Source organism: Aethina tumida, chromosome 4 (assembly GCF_024364675.1).
Source record: "Aethina tumida isolate Nest 87 chromosome 4, icAetTumi1.1, whole genome shotgun sequence".
Taxonomy (NCBI): Eukaryota; Metazoa; Arthropoda; class Insecta; order Coleoptera; family Nitidulidae; genus Aethina; species Aethina tumida.
Window position 1 is genome coordinate 1,360,265 of NC_065438.1, and position 24,095 is coordinate 1,384,359.

At 29.9% G+C, this 24,095-nt stretch overlaps 2 protein-coding genes across 3 annotated transcripts in view; one reads left to right on the forward strand and one right to left on the reverse strand.

Annotated features, from left to right (window-relative positions):
- LOC109600712 (probable nuclear hormone receptor HR38) overlaps positions 1-4,871 on the forward strand; it is a 64,616-nt gene extending 59,745 nt beyond the window's left edge. The window contains exon 4 of the mRNA XM_020016890.2: positions 1,491-4,871. Coding sequence (XP_019872449.1) covers positions 1,491-1,747 — 257 coding nt within the window. The 3' untranslated portion in view covers positions 1,748-4,871. The remainder of the gene's footprint in view (positions 1-1,490) is intronic.
- Positions 4,872-5,321: 450 nt separating this feature from the next.
- Positions 5,322-24,095, reverse strand: part of LOC109600716 (5'-AMP-activated protein kinase subunit gamma-2) — a 77,441-nt gene continuing 58,667 nt past the window's right edge. For both annotated transcript variants that reach the window (XM_020016893.2, XM_049966595.1), the window contains 7 exons: positions 15,155-15,203; positions 9,385-9,522; positions 7,867-8,195; positions 7,599-7,802; positions 7,392-7,538; positions 7,196-7,333; positions 5,322-7,136 (listed from right to left, as the gene is read on the reverse strand). In XM_020016893.2, the coding sequence (XP_019872452.2) occupies positions 6,885-7,136; positions 7,196-7,333; positions 7,392-7,538; positions 7,599-7,802; positions 7,867-8,195; positions 9,385-9,522; positions 15,155-15,203 (1,257 nt within the window). In that variant the 3' untranslated portion in view covers positions 5,322-6,884. The remainder of the gene's footprint in view (positions 7,137-7,195; positions 7,334-7,391; positions 7,539-7,598; positions 7,803-7,866; positions 8,196-9,384; positions 9,523-15,154; positions 15,204-24,095) is intronic.

A 24,095-nucleotide genomic window follows, 5' to 3' on the forward strand; every position in this document is an offset into this window, starting at 1 on the left:
AAAAATAGTAATATTTTTTCAAATTTTAATTTATAAATTATTGAATGTTCTCTTATTTCTTATGAATCCAGTACTTGGAACCCATAGAAGCAATATGTATTAGTCTAAAATATGTTATTGAAATTTTTATTAATAGTTCCTTCACCATTTTTTACACTTTTTGGATAAATTAATCTTAAGGTATTGTAATTAATAACTGGAAAAATAAATAACTACATTAAAGTATACAGTGAAGAACCAAAATGTGCTATCAAGAAATATATTAAAATATTTAAAAACATTTTTTGAGTGGAATTTTTAATAAAATAATATAAGAACACTGAACTGAAAGTTATTAGTTATTACTAAACATTTTTAAATCACTTACACAACTTAAATTGTTGTGAGTGCTGAAGTAAGTGTTCGACAGGGTCTGAACATGTAAGACCAACTCGACGTTGTAGATTATTAATTTCCATGTTGAAATAAACGGAAAACCACTTACTAAATAATAGTTTAGTTAGCCTGGACGCAATTACCACAGGAGGGGTCATAAATAATTCACTTGTTGCTGCTTGTCAAAGTTGATTGAAACCCGATGATATTTGAGAATTAATCGAGTTTCAAATTGGATCACGATATGGCACCAAGACCCAACGTTAACGCATGAAATGCATGATTTTCATTTAATACTCTCGGCCGTCCGACAAATAATTTATTCATCCACAAAGACCATGACTCCACAATAATTTCCACATAAATTAAATTCACGCCGGTTATGTGATAGAGCGAGAAAAAATCCGGCTCATTTCTGAAGTTGAAATAATACGTTGGCACGGGGAAATTGCCTGGCCGAGAATAAATTATCCGCAACGATAAATTATTTATAAAGCGAATTTGTATCGGGGCATTTTAAAAATATTTGCCCGTTTCAAGGATTACAGCAGGTGGCAATTTCCTCAACTGATCCATATCTGTGGCTGTTCCGACAGATTTAACCGATAACTTGGCTGGGAGAATCGAAAAACTGCTTTATTGTTGGACATGTGCTAAAAGTGTTGCTGTTTCTAATTCTTCTTTGGCCATTCCTCCGATTAAAATATCCTTGGCAGTAAATCAACAGTAAAAATTGGCCATTACAAGGATTATTTCTTAACAGGTGGTAATCTTGTTATATGATTCCTTGTATGCAATACTCAAACACACTTTTTCATAATAAAATAGTTATTTAGCTTGAATCATTTTATTGTGTCATTAATATATTCTCAAGCCAAACAGGGAATTTATTGCCAGATGTGACTAGTAATAAATTTGTCGAGTTCTAAATTTGGTCAGCTTATACCTATTAAAATATGATATTACGGTTTGTGTTAAATCTTAAAAAGTGAAATATTATTGTCTGAAAATTTATATGTATAGTATAATTATAATTATTAACGTAAATATGGAAATACTTCTTAATAAAACACGTGCAACAACATCGCCAATAATTTTCTGACCATTTGTTCCAGAACGCCACGGTCTCAAGGAGCCGCACCGGGTGGAGCAGTTGCAGATGAAGATAATATCGTCGCTCAGAGACCACGTGACGTACAACGCTGAGGCACAACGCAAGGCCCACTATTTCAGCCGATTACTCGGAAAGTTACCAGAACTGCGATCTCTGAGCGTCCAAGGGCTGCAGAGAATATTCTATCTGAAGCTGGAGGACCTGGTGCCCGCCCCACCCTTGATCGAGAAGATGTTCGTAGCAAGTTTACCTTTCTAAACAACAAATTGTTACTATTTGCCCTAAAAACGTGATAAATTATTCTATGTGATTTGTTAATAGTTTGTAGGTACATTTTATCCTTAAATTTTTCTTGTTTTCTATGTAAAAAAAAGTAGTCGAATGATTTTAGTTTATTTTTTGAGGAATTTTATATAGGTACAGCTAAGTTTTTATTTTTGTTTAACAAGGCAATTCGGTTGGGTACCTAGCAAAAAAGGTAAAACATAATAATAATGCTAGAACAGCTCTCTTGAAATCATTTAGTGCAATATATCTCTATGAGTTATCTAGATTAGATTTTGATGGGTAAATATATTTTCTAAAGTCGATTTATATACCAGTGATGGGCCACCCCTTGAATCAATCACGTGTTTTAACTGGTTTTACTTGGGGGGGCCACATCAGTAAGGGTTTAAACATTCCAAATGTTAAGCGGCCTAAAAATTACTTTAATTTGTAACAAACAAGATTCTTGTACTATAATCAAACTTTCCAGCTTTGCCGTTATAAAACAAACCAATTAATTGAGGCATTTACACCAGAATCTTGAACATTTATATGAAATCTTGTCTAAGATTAATGGAACTAAGTAAAATTAGCCAATATTTCATTTATATTAAATGAAATGAAAGCAAGCGTCTCTAAAATATTCGGCTACTTTCAACCCGTATTATTTGACTTCTTGGTGAAGTTGATAATTTTGATGTCGCACAGTTTAGATGATCGCACCACTTTTAACTATATGTGTAACCTTATCGTTTGGACCTATAAATAAAGTCGTCATTTTCTAACTTTAGAATCGTACAATCAAATTACTTGAGATTTTCATGTTTAAATTTTAATTGTTGTCAATTTGTTTGTGCATGATTAAAATGTGAAAATGGATGACTTCTAGTTGTTAAGAATTGTATGCCTTCTCTTCAGTCTATATGTTAATTACTACAATTTCTTGAGTAGTATAAATAAGTGTCTTCACATCTTCTCGTATGTCTACTTAAATGTGAGTATATTTTTTAGAGGTTTGCCTTCAATTATTTAACACAAAGAGTAATCAAAGGCAAGTCTAACTTTGTTTTTGTATATTAAGTAAAAAAGCTATTTAGCACAACTTTCTAGATTATAAGATAAAATAGCACAATATCCACAAGTTTTCTTTTGTGTGATATTTAGATGTTTATAAAATGTTGAAGGAAATTATGGCAAATATTGTCAAATATTTCTTGTTGGTAAAAGCCTGAAGATAATACTCGAAAAACGTGCAGAAACTTAAGTTACAATTTTACGTGATAATATGTAGTTAAGGTTAAAGTTATACATTAAGCTTTTAATATTTTTTCAATGTTACCACTACACATCAAGTGTGGAAATTACTAATATATGCGATATAACTAGTCAAGGCACTGTATATATTTAAAAGGAGATATTTTATTTACATTGTTTAAAAATAATATATTTTACTAGTATTGTAAATTTACCTGTCAAAAAGTTACCTAAAAATATATATAAATATATTTATTTTATGTATATAAAGAAATTCAAAAGTTTGTAAAATCTTCTCAATCAATCAACTTTTATTAATTAATTAATTAATTAATTAATTAATTAGTTAATTAATTAACGACGTATAAAGTTCTTTTTGAATAAACTTAAATTTTCCAAATCAGATTGAGCAGTTTTAAACTTGATGTGCAACAACAACAACAACAACAAATATCATATATTTTAAAGATGTTTTATTTTATTGTTTATTGTTTTTTAATTTTGTACAAATTATATAAAAAAATATCGTGCCATTTTTCATATCTGATCTTTATATAGTTTCATATCAACTACTGCCTTGAATAAAGCAACGGATGGACTGAAAAGTGAGTTACCTGAAGGAACGACATGAATTATATGAAAATAGTTTTTTGGTGTTCTCTTGCACCTCTCTTATACACCGTCCGCTCAAAGAAAATAGCTTTTTTCCCATAGTAAAGTCAGTAAAGTTGCAAATCACCACCTTTCCGATTGATTGTATTAATTTGCAGCTATTCTTGTATTGTTTCAAATGATGCAATAGAACCTGTCCACAGTCACGTAACGTTATTCACCGGTATTCATTACTTAAGGGGCATTAAAACTAGGAATACCCATTGTAACTTTACTGAATCGCCGCCCGGTGATTCCCAAACTACCCCCCGAACCATGCGAGGGTGAGTTTCTGAATCGCCGGCTGCCTAAGACATCCCATTGATGTAACCGACATTGAATGTGCTTCTAAAAGGTAAATCTAAAGTGTATATAATTATTTGGTATTGTAGAAAAATTGCTATTTTTGTAGCATAACGGTTCGGGAATAACGGGGACCTTGCAATATTTGTCAACTTACAAAGTTTTACATGTTTGTACCTGCTTTTTAGTTTTCTTTCCAAAAAAAATAACTTTTATACATTTTACAAGGCGATTTATGAATAGTCAAAATTGAAAGTTCGTATTCAGCGTCGTTTGAAGAGCTTAATCTTTTACCCATTCACAGTGTAGAAGCTGAATATAAAATTTCATTATTTGCCAATAGATGTAAATCTTCCTAAATAACCAATATAAGTTTTTATATTGCTTATACAATATTAGGACAGGTTTTACAAGCTTAATGTATCCTATTAATGTTAATCAGGTGCATTTCTGGTTTGTAAAACAAGCTCTTGGGGTGCGTGCACCCTCGGTTAATCCACTCTATTCAAAACAATCGTACTTTAAGTTAACCTTGTGTACTTAACTTGTTAACTATCAGAAACATTTATTAAAGAGATAAACTTGCCATTAAATGCCAGTTTTTACTTGCTATTATAACTAGTTATAGTTTTTTTAAGTTTAAATTATATTAGATTATAGTTACCATCTCTCTACTAAATTCTATTGAATTTATAGATGTATAATCTCCATGCTGTTAGTAAATTGTAATAGTATCAGTGGATATCCTTTATATTAATTTCAATATTACTGGATGTATTTCAATGTGTCCTTAATTTACAGATTTTTGTTTACTTATTTATCTTTATTATTGCTTTTTACCTTTTTGTTAGTTATGTAAAGATATATTGTAACAATTTTATTTCAGTAAATAAAACTTATGACTTAATTATCTTGCTTAATTTTATTAATCCCCAACTATTTAATTAAAGAAGGTAAGTAATTAACACGTACCTTAAACAATGATAATATTTTAATACTTATCTGAAAAAATGAAGATAAATTAACAAGGGAATGTTAGGGGTATGAAGCAACCCACCTTTTGTCACCGCTGATGGAGCCCTAGTTGCTTTACAAAGGTGAGGATGACTTAGGATAACACAATTAATACGCGACGTAAGCTTGAACGTTTTAAACTTTACTGAAATAATTTAGTAGCTTTTTTTTAGTTTTTCTACTTCCAATTTGCACTGCCATGACCAAAATAAAGGGGAGTAAATGTACACTAATTAACACAAATATTATAATGTTGATTGATTTGATTCCTATAACAGTACCAGAAATAGACCTTTAGTGGTTTAATCGAAGGAAAGGGTGTGGGCTAAAAAAACTACATGAATTGACCTACTATTTTTTACTTAAATATGTAATAGGTATTAATTTAAACTCACGCTAGGCCTCAATGCCTTACAACTATGAAACTACATCGTTGTACATCTTAACACTAATTTAATAACTCTTATAAATACCAATTTTTGAATTCCAACTGGTTCAATAATAAACGTTATCTAAGATTATTTACATATTGTATTCATTACTTATATAAAACTTTATAAACTGTGCATTTTCATACTTATCTCACATATAATACACCTGATTGGAGTTCTTGCTTTTTTTATTCTGTATTTTTATATTGTCAGCTATTCTTATTTACAAATAATTAAAGTGAACCCTGAAGTGTTTGCTTAAAAAACTAAAAATATTATGCTTGAACAATAAATACAATTGAAAATATCAAATACAACATCTGATTTTGTATAAGGCAAATCGTTATTAATATTGTTGTGTTTGTCAGAATTTTGTATTCATTACTTTCAGTATCGAAATTTTTCGGTAATGTAGATTTAAATTTAGTCAAATCATAGGTCATTCCTGATCAATACAAACACTCACTAAATATTCATTGAAAGGGTTTTTGTTTAACTATTATTTATCCAGTTGCAGCATGTTTAATAATATATAATACATGACTTTCAAGAGTAAATATACATATAAATAAATAAAGCACATCTTGAGTTAATAATTATTAACTGAATTGTTTCTTGCAAAGTGTCATATTATTCAGAAGCAGTCTTTGGTATAATTTATTAAGTACAAAACTTATCTCAATGTCCGTTTTTACCTTCTTCAGGACATTACACAATTAAAAAACAACTTTATGGCACCGTAACATTTCTCCTTCCTCGCTATTTACATATTTTACACTTTCAACAGCTTAACTTTAGAATAAGGAAAGCACTACCGTATAAAAATATCGATTTTAGGGATTTGGGTTTTAGAACAGCATGTATTGCATTGTATATTCGCAGCAGGCAACATGCATGCATCGATTCGTTTAAAGACAAGAATAGTTATGACTAGACTTACAAATTTTAACAAACGCTATTATCAAGTGGCATAAGTACTAAATATTTATTAACTTTTAATAGAATACCATACAATATTAGTTATAATAAGCAAGACTTGGAAGCTATCACCACTACACTTTAGGTACTGCACTATTTACAAAGTATTGCCCCAAGAGTGGTATAAAAACTACTAGGGTGGCGATCAGTTTAATAAAACAATATCACACTCTTAAAAAAAAACCTGTAAAAACATCAAATTATTCACCTGAGTCTATAAAACTGACCGCAACGTGTCAAAGACCAAACGAAATTAGAACAATGCCATAAAATAAAACAAATTAAGAAACAATCCAGTAAAATTAGTTCAGTTTACATTTATACGAACCCGCATTGTTCTTAATCACCAAAAAAATGATAAATCACTCATCGATTTAGTGATGTGGATTGTACTAAAATGGTTTTATTTAACATTACATATATGACTCGTTACATTGACAATCATGCTCGCACTCGTCTCGACATTGCTCGTGGACCACATCACTAAATCCATCTCATCAATCGCCGCCCGTTACGGTGACCTCACGGAACATGGCGTTATCGACGGGCAGACTGTTGTTCTGCATCACCGGCGAGTCTGGCATGCTCATCTCGGACTCGTCCTTGTCTTCTTTGGCGTCGTCGTCGTCGCGCGCGTTCTTCTGCGCGTCCTCCTCGACGTGCTCCTCCTCCTCGGGAATGGCTTGCGAAATGTCTTCGTTCGACGAGGTCCTCCCCGACACCGACAGGCTCTTCTGGAGTTCCAAGTCCTGAACCAAATTTAATACATCAGATTTATGTTCAGTAAGGAAAAAAGGGGGAGGGTTACCTGAGCTCTCACTGACGCAACACCATCCGGAGATTGGTCGTCTCCACTTGGCCTCAAGACCAAGTATAAAAGCAGATCTGACAAAGAAATGATTCCTATGACTTTGTCCTCGTCGTCCACGACGACAAGCCTGTGCACCTATAGTCACAACCATTAAATACCACATAAATTATTTGTGAAAGGGTTTGAATGTTACCTCAGCTCTGACGATTTTCTCCATGATGGCAAACAACGTCTCATCCAGCTTGCACTTGTGGACGCCCTCGAACCACTCGTTCCTGTGCTCGTTGGCCTTCTTTAACGAGACATCCAGGTCATTGTAGGTCTTCTCCGCAGCTAAATTCTGTGACGAGCATATAAATTGTTAATGCTTAAGCAACTAGATAAGTTTTAAGGCACTTACTATTACATCAAATTTGGCATAAATATCAACAAGTCGACCGTCTGGGTCCACGATGGGGAGGGCCGAGACTCGCCTCTCCACGAACTTCTTCAGAGCTAAAATTATTGAAGTGTCTTCTGTGGCTGTTTCGATATCATCGTACGTGCCTATTTTGACTTCCCTCAAGGTCTTATTCATGTAACTGGGTTTTGGTAGTTCATTTATCTGAAAAACAATCACAATGTTGGTTAAACTAACTGTTTAAAAACAAAGATTCTTTGACACTTACATACAAGAAGAGGAACCTCAGGATCCGCTTGTGGGTGAGAATGTAGAGGACATTCCCGGTGTCCGGATCAATGACCGGCAATCTGTGGATCCTGTTGTTGACCAGCGTTTTAATGGCGTCGTAGAGCGACGCATCTGGACTGATGTTGACCAAGGGCTTCTTGTCCTTCAGCACTTGTCGCCAGGCGTCGAGCTTGTGCTCCTCCAGCTCCTCCATGGCCACACTGGGTGACTTGTAGTACATCCGCAGGATCTTGATGAAGTCGGTGATCGTCAGCATGCCCACGAACTCCTGCTTGTTGCTGTCCCACAACGGTGCTGCTCGAACCCCTGTAAAAGGACAATGAAGTGAAAACAGAGTAATTGAGACCTTAATGTCTGTTTCTTTTTGTCCTTTAAATGTTCATAGGTAGGATTTGCTGAGTGCAAACTTGTTTAAGGAAACACCTCACGCATACTCACTCACAGGTTGTTTATCTTGGATCGGTGTACCGTTTAAATGTGCAAATTAATATTGATCAAGGTTGCACACGCGCCAAGCGAAAATAAATTGCTTGTGCAAGAATAAAAATGACTCCAGACACATAAAACTTGAGTGAATAATTGGTTTTCGTACTCAATTAGTCGAGAGCGTATCAACTTTGAGTAATGGTGCCAATTCTGCATAATAATGTACAATACAATAAAAAAAATGGCAATAATATAAATTGGCAGCTTGCTCCTCTCATGAATAAAACGAAACTGACTTGATTTGCTTCAGAAGTCACGGTGTTACGAGGAGAAGATTAATTTATAGCCTGGTTGCATAATATTTTTAGAACAAGCTCAGGATATAAATCACATAATTTTTCTTTGATGACTTAATCATGTTAATTCAGTTTGTTTTTAATTTTTTTGTATACATGAATACTCTTATAATTAATAACCGATATTTTTAGACCGAGAATATTACTTTTGTTGTTTATTAAATAAAACACTTGAAAACAAGAAACTATGAGTAAGAAAAATATCAATTTTGTTCCATGTTTTTGCATATAACCTTGAGTTTCTTTAAAAAGAGAAAAATAATAATATTTTAACAACAAAGTGTTGACATTGACACTTTTAATTTACAGTGTTACTGTTCAAATGTAACATAAACATTAAAAATTAAACAAATAGACAGATGCTGCAAGACCACAGATTTTAAACAAAAAATGCTCAGATGAATTTAGTTTAAAAATACTCAAAAGTTAGCTAATTTATGTTACTGTTCAAAGTAGCAAAAATATTATATTCTTAAAATAAACAGATCAAGATTTGAAACAAAAATTACTCAGATTATTTTATTTTTTTCAACATTTTTAGTTATAATTTAAATTAAATCTCTGTATTTTAAACAAATAATTTTAATTTAAACTAACTCAAAAAAGTCCTTGACACTTTAAATTTAGTTTAAGTTGTTTAAATGTGAAAAAACATCAAAACAATTGATGGAATTTAATTAAAAAGAAAATTAAATTGAAGTTAAATAACTTACCGTTATATACAAGAGCAAAAAAGGCCTTTTTGACCAGTAGTTGAGTGTCGAACACAACCAATTTGGCTGAAGTCGGGATGAGATCATAACACTTGTGAAACTTGAAGAACTTGACGAATATCTGCGACTCATCCTCTTCTGCAAATGAAAACCAATTATTAAACACAATATCAACCACAGACTAGTCTTTATTATTACTTTAAGGTCAGGCACAGGTTTATTAAAAAAGGACCCACATAAAGTAAATGAAAATGTAACAACAAATCCGGCTTTATTGGGCTCACAGTGGAATCTCAATTTATAAAACGAACATACGTGATACACAAAGGAGCTTTGTGGAAAGCTCATGTATTTTTAAAACAAAATCTTATAACTAGAGAAACAAGCGTTTGATTCGTAACCTTTATAATATCAAAGGAAGAGTTTCCTGGAAAACGTTACATCATTTATAAAAGGTGGAATTGTTTAAATTCACACGTCTGGAAAAATGGAAATCGCTTTAAACTAACGCCTCAGAGCTTACAAATTAAATTTTATAATAAAACTTCAGAGCTAGAAACATTTTAAGCTAAGAAGTAACTTCAGGCGTTTTATATAGAAACGATAATGCTGAAAATGTTCCCCTTAAAAGCACGTAAATAAAATACGTCTTTGAAATGTTTCAATATATTTTAAAGTAACAAAGACTCGGTCATTTAGTAACGTGTGAAAGTACGAAAGTTTCAAAATTGCACATCTGGGGGAAACAAAAATAACGACCATAAAAATTCAATTAAAATATATTGAAAGTTTGAACAGTCTACTTCAATTAGTTTGGCTATATATTGTAATTAAAATGATATTGATTAAAATGAATCTAATTCTAAGAAATTTTATATTACATTACTTGAATAAATTATAAATGATTTATTATTGTGAAATATTGACTAAAATTGTGCTCTTAAGTTTTTAAATTCATCAAATATTCTGCACCAACTAACAAAACTGAAGCTAAATAAGTATATACAACTCTGTATATAATTTATCATTATATTTGGCCATAATTTAAATTATTTAATATCAAATGAAGTATGTTTTTATTCCTATATTTAGAAGCACCTTATATTAATTTCTTTGTATATTTTGATAAAAATAGTAAATAGAATATGTATATTCATCACTGTATATAATTTAACAGCTATTAAAATATTGTATTTGGCCATAATTCAAAGTATTAGTAAACCTGGAAAAAATATTAAATGAAGTATGTTTTTATTCCTATATTTAGAAACACCTTTTGTTAATTTCTTTGTATATTTTGATATAAATAGTAAATAAAATATGTATATTCACCACTGTATATAATTTAACAGCTATTAAATTATTGAATTTGGCCATAATTCAAACTATTAGTAAACCTGGGAAAAAGATTAAATGAAGTATGTTTTTATTCCTATATTTAGAAACACCTTTTATCAATTTCTTTGTATATTTTCATAAAAAAGTAATTAAATTAATTTAAATTGGTGACAAGCCAATTTAAGAATGTAAATTTGTAAGTACAGTTTTATTCCCATAAGTAAAAACAAACCATTTGTTTTAGATAAAACATAACTTAGTTATACAATGTCTGAATTTGATAATTATTAAAATACTTAATCATGATCCTATTTATTATTATGAACCAGTTAACGACGAAGAATTGAAAAATATAAAGCTCCAGCTGTAAATTGGTTATTGTCCTTTGTCACATAAAATTTCCAATTTCATTCATCAAAATATGCTGTAATATCCCCCAAGGACGGACTGTAATATTTTTATGTAAAATTTATGCAAAATTTCCAGGATAAACAGCCACCCCGGAGCATAAAATCCGTTCAGCATGTAGGAACTTGTTAGAGCCAGATGGCTAGGCAAACATTGATTTTCCAATTTTATAGGGAAAATATTTTTATCCCCATCACTTTATAAAAAGCTATAACCGAGTGTCGTTTCAAAACAAACCAGTGATTTATTTATAGAAGCACTTTTTATCCATCACTCATCGGACCACACAAAATCAAACCTTTTTCGAGTAACTCGGCGAGCCAGTCTTTGTAACCCTGCGACACGTCCTCGAACTCCTTGATCTGATCGATGCTATAGATCTCGCGTTCCTCCTCGACGGTTGGTAACACGACATGAACATGATTCGAGTAAATATTTAGACGTAGCATGCCCCGTTTTCGCAGTATTCACCATTGCAAAAGTCTGCACTTCAAGTCTTTGTTTATTCTTGTTGTTTTAATAATAATAGTGGAGTTGTGGGGGAGAGGTGGTGTAAACAAGAGGTTTATTTTATTTGTTGTTGTTTCTTTGCTGTTGTCTGAGTTAATTTTAGCCTGGAAGTAATTTATGGGTAAGGTAGAAATAGAAATTACAAAGAGGAGATTAAGTGAGGCACGTAACAGTGGAGTGGTCAATTCCGACACTCAAATGTATTTCTGGGGAAAATGATGAGAGCCAGATATTTTTGAACCATTTCTTGCGACACACATTTTAATAATACTTAAAACTTAAGCCGGCAAAGATGGACTGATTGCCTTTGACGACAAAAGCTTAAAGCTTTAACAGACATCAAATGTACCTCGACCTCTCTTTGTAATTTCATCTAAGCCCATCCACTGTAAATAAATATAAGTTTGAAAGGAATGTAACCGATTGAAAACAGGCACGTAGACCGCAGTTCACCAAAATCACCGACTGGCAACAACCGTCGAATGTTCGCCGAAGAGGTTGCGACGCTGGAAGGCAAACATTTTTCACATTTCCGTCGCCATTTCCACGGGGAACGAGAGGTAACCCGGCCGCGGTGCAACGTCGACTGACAAACACCGGGATTTATAATTGGACGCCGACCAATTGCCAAAATACTGTCCAGAGAGTGCGGCCAGGCGTCGACACACAAACTTGTAGACGGTGCCCGCCGGTATCAGTTCCGCGTCCCGTAAGGCCAACGCCGAAAAAAATCCGATAACCGGCCAATTTCGGCGTTTCATGTGCATAACTTATGGTTTATAATGAGTTATTTGAATGATGTCTTTTGCATCTGTGCCTCCGAGACCCGGGGTCTAAAATAGTCGGTGGTTATAACATGTTTTGACGGTCCATAATGTATTTTTTGGCAGGTGCCACCGGCCAATATCAATGGCACGCTTTGACTAATTATAGTACCCGTTATTATTAATTAACCGTTTCATGAATTGTCGTCCAAAATTATTTAATGTTTGGTTTTATTTCATTGTACACTTAGATGAATAATAGGTATTAATATTCCTACAGCTGGGCCGTAATAGAAGCTTTTAAAAAATTACCATGTTTTTATATTTCGACCAAAAAGCTAATGAGTTGGTGTGTTGTTCCAGACGTGTGCATTAGTCTGTCTGAACGTTAAATTATTTTGCTGGCATGCAAACAAAATATGTTTAAAAATTGTGAAAAAATTAATCGAATTCCACGGCTGGTATTACATTTATTTTCGAGTACCTTACATCATTACAAGCAAATTGATGTAAACATGTTAACATTTAATTGACAGGAGCTTATTTTATTTGAAAATGGTTTTTATTTATATTCGTAAAGTGGCCAAAAAATAACGAAGCAAACTGATGTAGACATTTAATTGACAAGATTATATTTTATGAGAAAAATTAAATAATATCCAGACCATAACTAGTCTAGAATATTTTTATTCATACATAAAAAACCCTTAATAATACCTTAATTATATTTGAAAAAAAAAAAATAATGGATTGAGCAATCAATAAATATTAAATGAGATATATTTTTATTTCATTTTTTAAAGTACATTAATATTAATTAAAAATTATATCAGAATATTTTGATTGATATATTAAAATAATCATTAATAATATTTATATTATTATGTATTTTTTAAAGCACATTCATATTAATTTATTTACACATTTAGTAAAAACAGTCAGAAAAATAACTATGTTTTAGGGACACATTTGAAAACATATAAGCCAGAACACTTTTAAAAGAAATAAATAAAATTAAACCTATGTCAGAATATATTTTTATTGAGATATTAAAAAAAACATTAATATAATTTTACTTATACATTTAGAAAAAAACAGTAAGTAAAAATATATTTGTATATACTGATACATTTAAAAAGACAAAATCTGAAGTATTTTTGAAAGGAAAAACATTAAGAGAAGTCTGTTTTTATTCCATTGTTTAAAGCACATTCATATTAATTTATTTACACATTTAGTAAAAACAGTCAGGAAAATAAGTATGTTTTTAGCAAAACATTTGAAAACATACAACCCAAAGAGCTTTTAAAAGGAATAAATAAAATTACAGCTATGTCAGAATATATTTTTATAGGTATATTAAAAAAAAACTAAAATTATTTTACTTATTCATTTAGAAAAAACAGTAAGTAAAAATATATTTGTATATACTGATACATTTAAAAAGACAAAATCTGAAGTATTTTTGAAAGGAAAAACATTAAGAGAAGTCTGAAAGCACATTCATATTAATTTATTTTCACATTTATTAAAAACAGTCAAGAAAATAAGTATGTTTTTAGCAACACATTTGAAAACATACAAACCAGAGTACTTTTAAAAGGAATAAATAAATTATTTAAAGCACATTCATATTAATTTATTTATATATTTAGTAAAAACAGTCAGGAAAATAAGTATATTTTTAGCAGAAAATTTGAAAATATAGAAGCCACAATATATTTAAATGAAATAAATAACTCTGAATCTGTCAGAGTATATTTTTCTTTATATATTTAAAAAAATATATATTACATTTAGTCCAAAATTGAATTTAAAAATAAATAAAATGTTTAATATAGTATATTATTCATATTATTTTTCCCATTTGAAAATTCCATTAAGTCACATGATATTTATAGCTCAACTGAAGTGAGCTAGTTCATTATTATTTGTTGCACTACATTAAATGTATTTTTTTTATTTATTAAACATAAAAGTGTCATATTATAGGACTATTATATTAATATTCAGGAAGGAAATTGAGAACCGTTACCACCGAGCCCGCCAGTCTATAAATAAATTACATAAACCTATTATTTTGCATCTGTTACCACTACAAAAGCCAATCGACGACCAGAACAAACACTCACATCGACAACAAAATAAATCACTGTTTGCAGATTCTCGGTCAATGTCACATTCGCAGATCAATTTCTAAATATATCCCGCATTTCCACATGCATAAACACGTCGAAATGCGAAATTACACCACCAGAACCCAATATAAATCGCATTAAATTGCACTAATGAATTTATTTGCCGAGAGCTGAATAGTGTGGCAGTAAATCAAAATGTAAAACGCCAAGAAAACGCATCGCTAATTTCACGCTAAATGCGTCGGGATGTTGCCTAAAAATATGCCGAATGCCGTTTCGATGCAATCAAATTCCCTCAAATTGTTCTATTCCGGGCATTCCAAAAATACCACAAAAACTTACGGAAATATCGATCGGCGCTTTTGTAATACATTTTAGTTGGGCACTATTTGTTGTCGACTGCACAATTATTAATTTGCGACTGAATGAACGTATCATCAATTTGTTACAGACTCGCTTAATTTTAACATTTATCTCTGAAGAGTGTGATGTTAATGTTTGCTCGGGGCAAACAATAGTAAAGTGATAAATGTTGTCGCTCCATTAATTAACGCTGTTTAGCGTAAATTGTGTGAAACGGGATCAGGATTTTAATTCGTATGATGAACTTACCTAAATCAGAGATGTTAACTTTCTCCAGGAATGGATCGGCCACGGGCAGCTGCAACAAAAAGGACATTTTGATTATTAGATGAGGCCAGAGGCGAAAAAAGTTGATGGATTTGTTAATCGACTTTGAAACAGTATAAAGGATTAAAACGAAAGGGTTAATCCTGACCCGCTGGAATAACAGGCAGCAAAAGAACTAATTAACAAAAAGCTTTATTATGTGGCGTTTATATAATTTAACTTTTGACGTCAAATAACTTCTGTTGAGAGGGAGAGGAAATTAAAAATGTATTTTTATAATTTGTTTTAAATTTCTGTAAATTTATACAATTTAATTTTTTTAATGATGTTTCATAAAAACTGTAAAATATTCTGTGGGTTTATATAAAATAATATTTCATTAGAAAGTCCTTCCATTTCCATATAGTAAAAGAAATATTCTGTGAGTATTTGACTATAGAAATTATAAACTAGTTCACCCAGCTAACAAATAATACAGCTGAAAATTGTATAACTATAAACTTTAGAAATATTATTCTCGTTTGGATTTCTTCTAAATTGCCTTTTCATGAAGAACTCTGTCTTTTCTATATAAAAAATAAAATATTCTGTCAGTGTTTGGTTAAATAAATTTCCACAGTTAATAAATAATACAATTGAAAAAATGAAATAGTCTGTGGGCATTTATTACAGGTTTTATGAATAAATTTACACATTTAATAAAAAATACAACTAAAAATTGTATAATTATAATTATATTCCATATAAAAAATAAAATATTCCGTGCATGTTGAATTATACAAATTATGTATAAATTTAATTTTATTATTTATAGTTTTAAATTATAATTTTAAACATATTATTAACGTTAGGCATTTCCTACTCTCGTATTTCCATATAAAAAATATAAATTATAGGTTTTAATTTATTGAAATGGAATTACAGCATAGTCGAATGTAAATTAACTTATCTAAGTACTATAAAATTGCGTAAATAGTTCAGTCGAATTGATATGAAATTACTTGTGTCTTCTCAAATGACTTAAATCAATTGACGAGAAAATTTGCTCAATCAGTGTAAAAGCTCCGGCGTACCTAATGAATATTACATTATGGGATCAATTCCGTCATAATGTCGCCCTAAATTAGGCACGTACACTTAACGTCAATTCATAATTTATGTTTTAATGTCATACGACCCCGTTCAGACATACCAAAGCCCTCCGAATGAAAGCTTTCGGTGACAGCAACTGCTTCTTCTTGACGTTGGTGGCGAATCTGGTGTACCAGTTCCAAATTCCTGTGGAGACAGGGGGTGTGTTTGGCGGGCTTGGGCCTTTGTATCTTCTGTCCAACGGCGAACCGTCCACCGAGTGTAAACGTTTGAACATTGTCTAAGTAATAGCGTACACCCCAACAAATTTAATCGTGTCCAGTTCACGTTATATCCATCGATTTGTCGTGGGTGGTTACGATGAACTTGTGACTTGTGGATTCATTGTTCCTTTTAGTTCACTTTTAAGTCCAGTTTTAGTTTATCAGCATGGTTTTCCAACGGTTTAAAAGGGCTGTATTAAATATTAATTGTACTCCTTTGTTTTTATTAATAATTAAGTATTTTGGACAGGAAATATTATATATATTCAATATAAAACATTATAGGACAAAATAATGTTGTGTAGGTTGAATTTTTTTCACCCCATTCCAATAACCCTGATACCTTACTTCTTTAGTAATTGAATTTTGGTAAAATTGTTCATTATTTTCTAAATTGGGAGTGAAGTAATCAGCTTATAGAATTGAGGGTCTTTAAACAAAGGTTATTTAATATTTTAAAAATACAGTTTCATAAAAATCTTGATAAAATATTGATGCAGGACCAAAGTCTATTTGAAGAGGATTTAAGATAACTCCGCTTGTTTCAATAAGAGCTGAATTAATAATATTTATTAACTTGAAATATTTAACACAACATTTGTTTAAATATATTTTGTAATTTTGATTAAATAGACATAATATTCCATATCTCTGACACACTTATTTATTAAATTTAGGAAAGTACGTATTGTTTGAATCAATATAATTCTCTTGAATGTGTAGGAGGCATATTTTTAGAGCAGTTCACTCAAAAATCCTTGTCACATCAGTTAGAACGCATTTTTTTGTGTTAAAAATTTATAAATCAACCAAAACCTTTGTTCTTAAAATAAATGCAATACACTTTCCACGCTAATTGTGTCGGGCCTTAAGCTAATTAAAACAAATAGAAAACCATCGACGGTGAAAAATCCATTTGCATCGAGGACCCCTGAATTACGGCTCATTAAAAACTCAATCAAACTAATTGGACGAGTTAACCTTATTACACTTCTCGACAATTACACAATTTATAAAAGGCGTCGCTTGGCACACGGTAGGAAACAAACAAATCGATTTTTTTACCAAACGAAACTGGTCGTAGGATCTGGTCAAAACATTCAATAACTTCCCATCGAAATAGCTCGTCGAGTAAACGTGCACGATGTACACAATGATGTCATGGAATATATAATATTTGTTGGCAATTTGTACGACAACAAATACAAATTAATATGTGTAGGAGTTGTTGAAATTAACTCAACAAACAATTTAATTAATATTAAGATAAAGCCTGCACAAATATTGACGTCCAATAAAAAATTAGATTAACATGTCTTTATGAGTAGACAGACAATCTGTGACAATCACTTTAGTTTAGTTGTAGAACTGTTATTGGAGTTTCTACTCATTTTTCATTAAAACATTTACTGTCCTATATATAAATTTACTGTCCCAACTATAAAAATTATGCGGTTGATGAATAATACAATTGACAACTGAATAATTGAAGTTTTAGAACTGTTATTGAAGTTTATACTCATTAATCATTTTTCATTAAAACTTTTACTCTTCCAAATAAAGAATAAAATGTTATGTGCATATTCAAATGTAAAAATTATGAATAAATTTACCCAGTTGATGAATAGTATTGTTGACAACTGTATAATTGAAGTTTTAGAACTGTTATTGAAGTTTATACTAATTAAATCATTTTTCATTAAAACTTTTACACTTTAATATAAAAAATAAAATGTTCTGTGCATATTCAAGTATAAAAATTATTAATAAATTTACATAGTTGATGAATAATACAATTAAAAACTGTATAATTGAAGTTTTAGAACTGTTATTGAAGTTTATACTCATTTCATTAAACGATTTATTCTTACAAATAAAAAATAAAATGTTCTGTGCATATTCAAATATAAAAATTATGAATAAATTTACACAGTTGATGAATAATACAATCGACACTTGAATAATTGAAGTTTTAGAATTGTTATCAAAGTTTATACTCATTAAATCATTTTTCATTAAAACATTTTCTCTTCCAAATAAAAAATAAAATATTCTGTGCATATTCAAAAGTAAAAATTATGAATAAATTTACACAGTTGATGAATAATATAGTTGACAATTGTATAATTGAAATTTTAGAACTGTTATTGAAGTTTATACTCATTAAATCGTATTTCATTAAAACTTTTACTCTTCCAAATAAAAAATAAAATGTTCTGTGCATATTTAAATATAAAAATTATGAATAAATTAACACTGTTGATGAATAATACAATTGACGTTTGAATAATTGAAGTTTTAGAACTTATCGATACTCATTAAATCATTTTTCATTATTCAAGTATAAAAACTATAATAAATTTATAATATAATTGTCAGTTTTTATTTCTTATATACAATTTCAGAATTTACTTTTTAAGCATCACGTCACCGACCAAACCACAATATTATTCGAACTGGAACGGATTTTAAACGATGAGTTTAAATTGTTTGTTGCATTTTTTTTCTAAACAGTGGCCAAATTTAGCCAAGGTCGGCGTTTCTCGAGAGGAGCACATGTCACCAAATAACTTCGAGATCCATGTATGATTCATTGGTTTTATGAATGTATTGCACAATTATTGCACGGCCATAGAAAAATGTCGCATTTCAAGTACGTCCAAACCTTATCTTTATTGTTGTCCCACCGTGCCGAATTTAAATATAGGCGAATGCTCCTCGATTTTATTTTCATAAAAATGTAATAAATCTCGCAGACTTCAAAATAATACACATACAGTTCTGGTGCGGTGGGTACATAACTTTGATCCTAAAATATAGATTCATAAATCTTACGTGCAGTACTCGATAATATAATTCTTTAATTTTAAATTCCTGAGGCGTACCGGATCTATTTATTAATAACCTTCATTTAACATCAGGGTATAGTATAGGGTTTCTCTATATTTGGACAAGTTGTGCGTGTTTCTAATTATCTATCAAGATGTATATTTATTGGTTTAATATTTAATGATTCGAGTAATGGAAAAAAAACGAATTACGAAGTAAGTATTATATTATTACTGATAATTAACTATTTTATAAATACTCTTTTATTTAGGTTTTATTAAAAAATAATAATTCAAATGTATATTTATGAAATTATGAACAGGTTATTATTTATTGAAGTTGGATGAGAATTTTCTGTATATATCGACTGACAATTTTATATTGTATTGTATATACACGGTGTTTCAATAAAGTGTTAGAAGTCCAACTTTTATTATAAATCTTAAAATTTACCTTAAATAAGCTATCACAGAACTGATTTCAATGATAAATAAAAATACTAAAAACTGACAATAAAGACATATATATTATATATATATATATACGGCGTTTCAATAAAGAATTAGAAGTTCAACTTATTATTGTAAATCTTAAAATTTACCTTAAGATAAGCTTTCTTAGAGCTGATTTCAATGATAAATAAAAATATTAAAATATGACAATTTTATATTATATACATGGTGTTTCAATACAGAATTAGAAGTCCAACTTTAATTATTGTAAATCTTAAAATTTACCTTAAGATAGGCTCTCTTAGGGCTGATTTCAATGATAAATAAATACATTAAAAACTGACAATTTTATTTATATACACGGTGTTTCAATAAAGTATTAGAAGTTCAACTTTTATTTTTATAAATCTTAAAATTTACCTTAAGATAAGATGTCTTAGAGCTAAATTCAATTATAAATAAAGACATCAAAAAACTGCCAATTTTATATTATATTTACATGGTGTTTCAATAAAGTATTAAAATTACTATAGTAAATTTTTGTTAATTATGTTATTATGTAAAAAACTATCAACATACATTAAAATGTAATAAATATTAGTTAATTTTAACATACGTAGTGTATGAAAACTGTAGAAAATATGACAGTAATTAATGTTTAGGAGTTAAATATTAAATACACTGTATTGATAAACAACACGTAATAAGTTGTTTATAATAACCATTTTATGGCAGTAAATATACAGAGCAATACAACCATCTTGTATCTCCATATTTGGATGTGAATTCATGAAATTTTCCTATCATTATTGTAATATACGTTTAATGTTTCAATATTTGACGGAAAATTCTAATAAAACCTGTTAATAACTAATCAACCACATTTTTATGAATATTTAGAATACATTATAACAAAGTAATTTATTATAAAGTGCCTTTTTTGAATAATAATTAATGGAAAGATTCGTTAAAAGCTTTTTACCTTACACTTTAAAGTTTCCTGGGATTAAAAACTTAAATTTAAATCAGCATCTTAAGTTATGGACGGTATTATTTTATTTATTGCTTATAAATTAAAAATAAATCCATTAAATCATGCTCCTTTATGTGTACACAAAATTGAAATTATATTTTATGGTAATAAACGTGGGTGTTTGCCCCTGTCAACCTTACAACAAAATAATATTTAAACGGACAGCCTGAATAGCAGTATATTATATAGATTTTTGGCAACAGTGACCTACATAAAACTCAACCGGAAGGAAAATTTGACCCAATTTCGAAAAACAAAGTAAGTTATCCAGGTCACCGCAGCCAAAAGCGTTGTCAACAAATTTTGGACCAATAAACCGTTTCAAAAACCACCGCAACCGACTAAATAAATTATAACCACACTTGTTGCACTCTCCGCCGACTCTCGCCGTCGCTCCGGCCGTACCTTTTGCGCCGCACTTTTACCGCACACCGCCGACCGGTCCGGGGCCCCAACACGAAGAACCGCCACGAAAATCAACCGCCGCCAAGTGTGTGTGTCGTCGCACACGTTAATGCGAACGAAAACGCGAAAAATATGTATCACGCCTGCGTCGGTAATGAATTGATAAACATTTGAGCGAACGGCGCACCGGGAACGTCGTTGCCCGTCTTTGTTGCTCCTGTTTCGGCGGATCCGGTCGACCTTGGAAGTGTGGACCGTACCGACGCACAAGAGCGGGTCCCCCGGGGGGAGAGTCGGAGTGCACGCAGAAACGGGCCGATTTGAGGGCCGACGGGATGCAACCGGTGATTAGTTGAGCCGATTTGGGCAGATGGGGGACCTAACGCCAGATGTGGCCGATTAAGAAAATGGTGGATGCGCCAGTATTAAATACTTTACTACCAAGTCTTATTTGTTTATTACATAATAAATGTTTATTAACTACTAATTTAAATAATTATATAAAAACCTCGACCTTTTACTAACAACTAATGTTTTTACACAGGCCTACAACAATAACATTAAACAATAACACCGAAAATGAAAAATGGAAGTTTTATATATTCATATATCTGACTAAAATAGAAAATTATTAAGTGTATATAGAAATAATAATTAAAATTTTGTGTAGATCTAATTTAATTATAATTCACACAAAAAATAATTGTTTACAATATTGATTCATGATAACAATCATTAAATCAATCATGTAAACATACTTCAGCCCACAAAATGTCAATAGAAAAGAAAAAATTGTTTTGTGAGAGTATTAAATATTCTTAGCACATTAATTTGTTTAAAAAATTTTATAAACATTACTAAAAAACTTCTCAACTTTGTTTGTATATTAAAAACAAAAAAGATTTATGTTTGATGATTGTACCAAATTACACAAAAAATGTAAATATTTAATATTAATTATTTAAAAAACTTTTTAAACAAAATTGAATTCATTTTACGTCACTAAATTTGTTAATATTTAACTATACATCAAAAAATATAACCAAAAATTAATAAAAAAATGTTTATTTGAATTAAAATAGACTTATAAATTATAAATGTTCATTATGTTTGCAGAAAAAACGAAAAATAAGAATACTGATCATAAAGAAAAATATATTCTCATTTATTGAAATTTTGGTAATTAAAAATTATCGTTAAAACGAAAAATTTGATTAATTTAATAATCTTTCATATTTAATATCAAATTATACATAAAACTCACTAAAAAAGAGCAAAAATATAGTTAATCAAATTAAATAAAGTCTTATGAAGGATAATAATTAATAAATTAAACAATATTAATAAAAAATATTATCCTAAAAGAATTTATTTTTATTTTTATATTTTTTCCAAAAATTAGAATATATTACTAATATTTATAAAAAATTATCAAAAATAAATCCTGTAAAATTATAAACGAAGAAAAAATCTAAATATATAGTTATTTATTGAATATTTGATCAAAAATAATCAAAAATAATTTTTTTTTAAATAATTTTCAATCCCGGATTAAAATAATTCGTTTGAAAACCATTCATTATTTATTAAAATAAACAAAAACTAAATAAAAAATATTTAATATTCATTTATATATTAAATATAAATAAAATTTGAGTAAAACATTTTCCAAAATTGAGTAATTTTAGTAGTAATATAAGTCAAAAATAATCACATCACTGAAAACGAAATTAAAATCTTGTTTATTCTTGTAAAATAGTTTTATAGCAACAAATTGTTAAAATATAATTATAAAAATTAAAAGCATAAATGAAGAAAACAAATTTTCACATATCTTCATTCACCAAAAATAGAAAAAACAAAATAATTCGTTAAATATATTTTAAATATTGGTTAAGATAATAATAAGAACATAATCTTGACAAACAATCTTATGGCATTAATTTTTATAAAAATTGTTTACAATGTTAAATAGAAAAAATAACTCAAACCCTGATAATAAAACTTCACTATAATTCAACATTATAAAACTAAAAATAACTGAAACTAATTTAAAATTTTAGAATTAAATTAAAATTATTAATAACTAAAGTTGAGTTATAAGTTATATTAAAAATACATGTTAACAAGTATATGGTGATGACATTTAAAAAATCAATCACGTAAATTTACTTCCTTATTTTATATTACTCAATAGTTCTGGGAAATCCCCAGTTAACATACTAGAGCCTTTCAGAAACAGCTCATGAACTCACTGTACAACTTCTGATGACGGAATTAGAACTTATAACCGTGCGTACTAATTTGCCGGGAATTTCTGTAGTAAACAACCGTCCAAGATAAAACATAATTATACACATTTATGTTTGCCAACCGAACAATTATTAGATCCGTTAAAAGTAGATGCACATCATTTAATATTAATGAACCAGCTTTTCATGCCCCGAGAACAAAGACCGTATTATCTGTTTGTTATTTACAGACAGTAATGTCCAACTCAAGGATAAGTATCAATTAATTGAAAAGGAAAAACAACTTGGAAACTGAGGAAATAAATTTAAATTTTAGAGTAACCACTCAGGAAAAACATTAATATTAGTTGGGGTTGAGTAAAACTGGCCATAACCGCCAAATTATACCGGAAATAATCATTAAGTTTGCATAAAACGTTTAAATCAATCCAGATACGAGTTTACAAAATTCGATTCGAGAGAGCAGCACCGACACGAAACCGACGACAACGGTGCAGAAAACTTTACCTATACAATGTTCGACGAATTGATAAGCGATGTCGCTGCGAGCGCCTCATTGACGCATCAAAACCAGAGCCGTACTCCAATTTTGTGGTC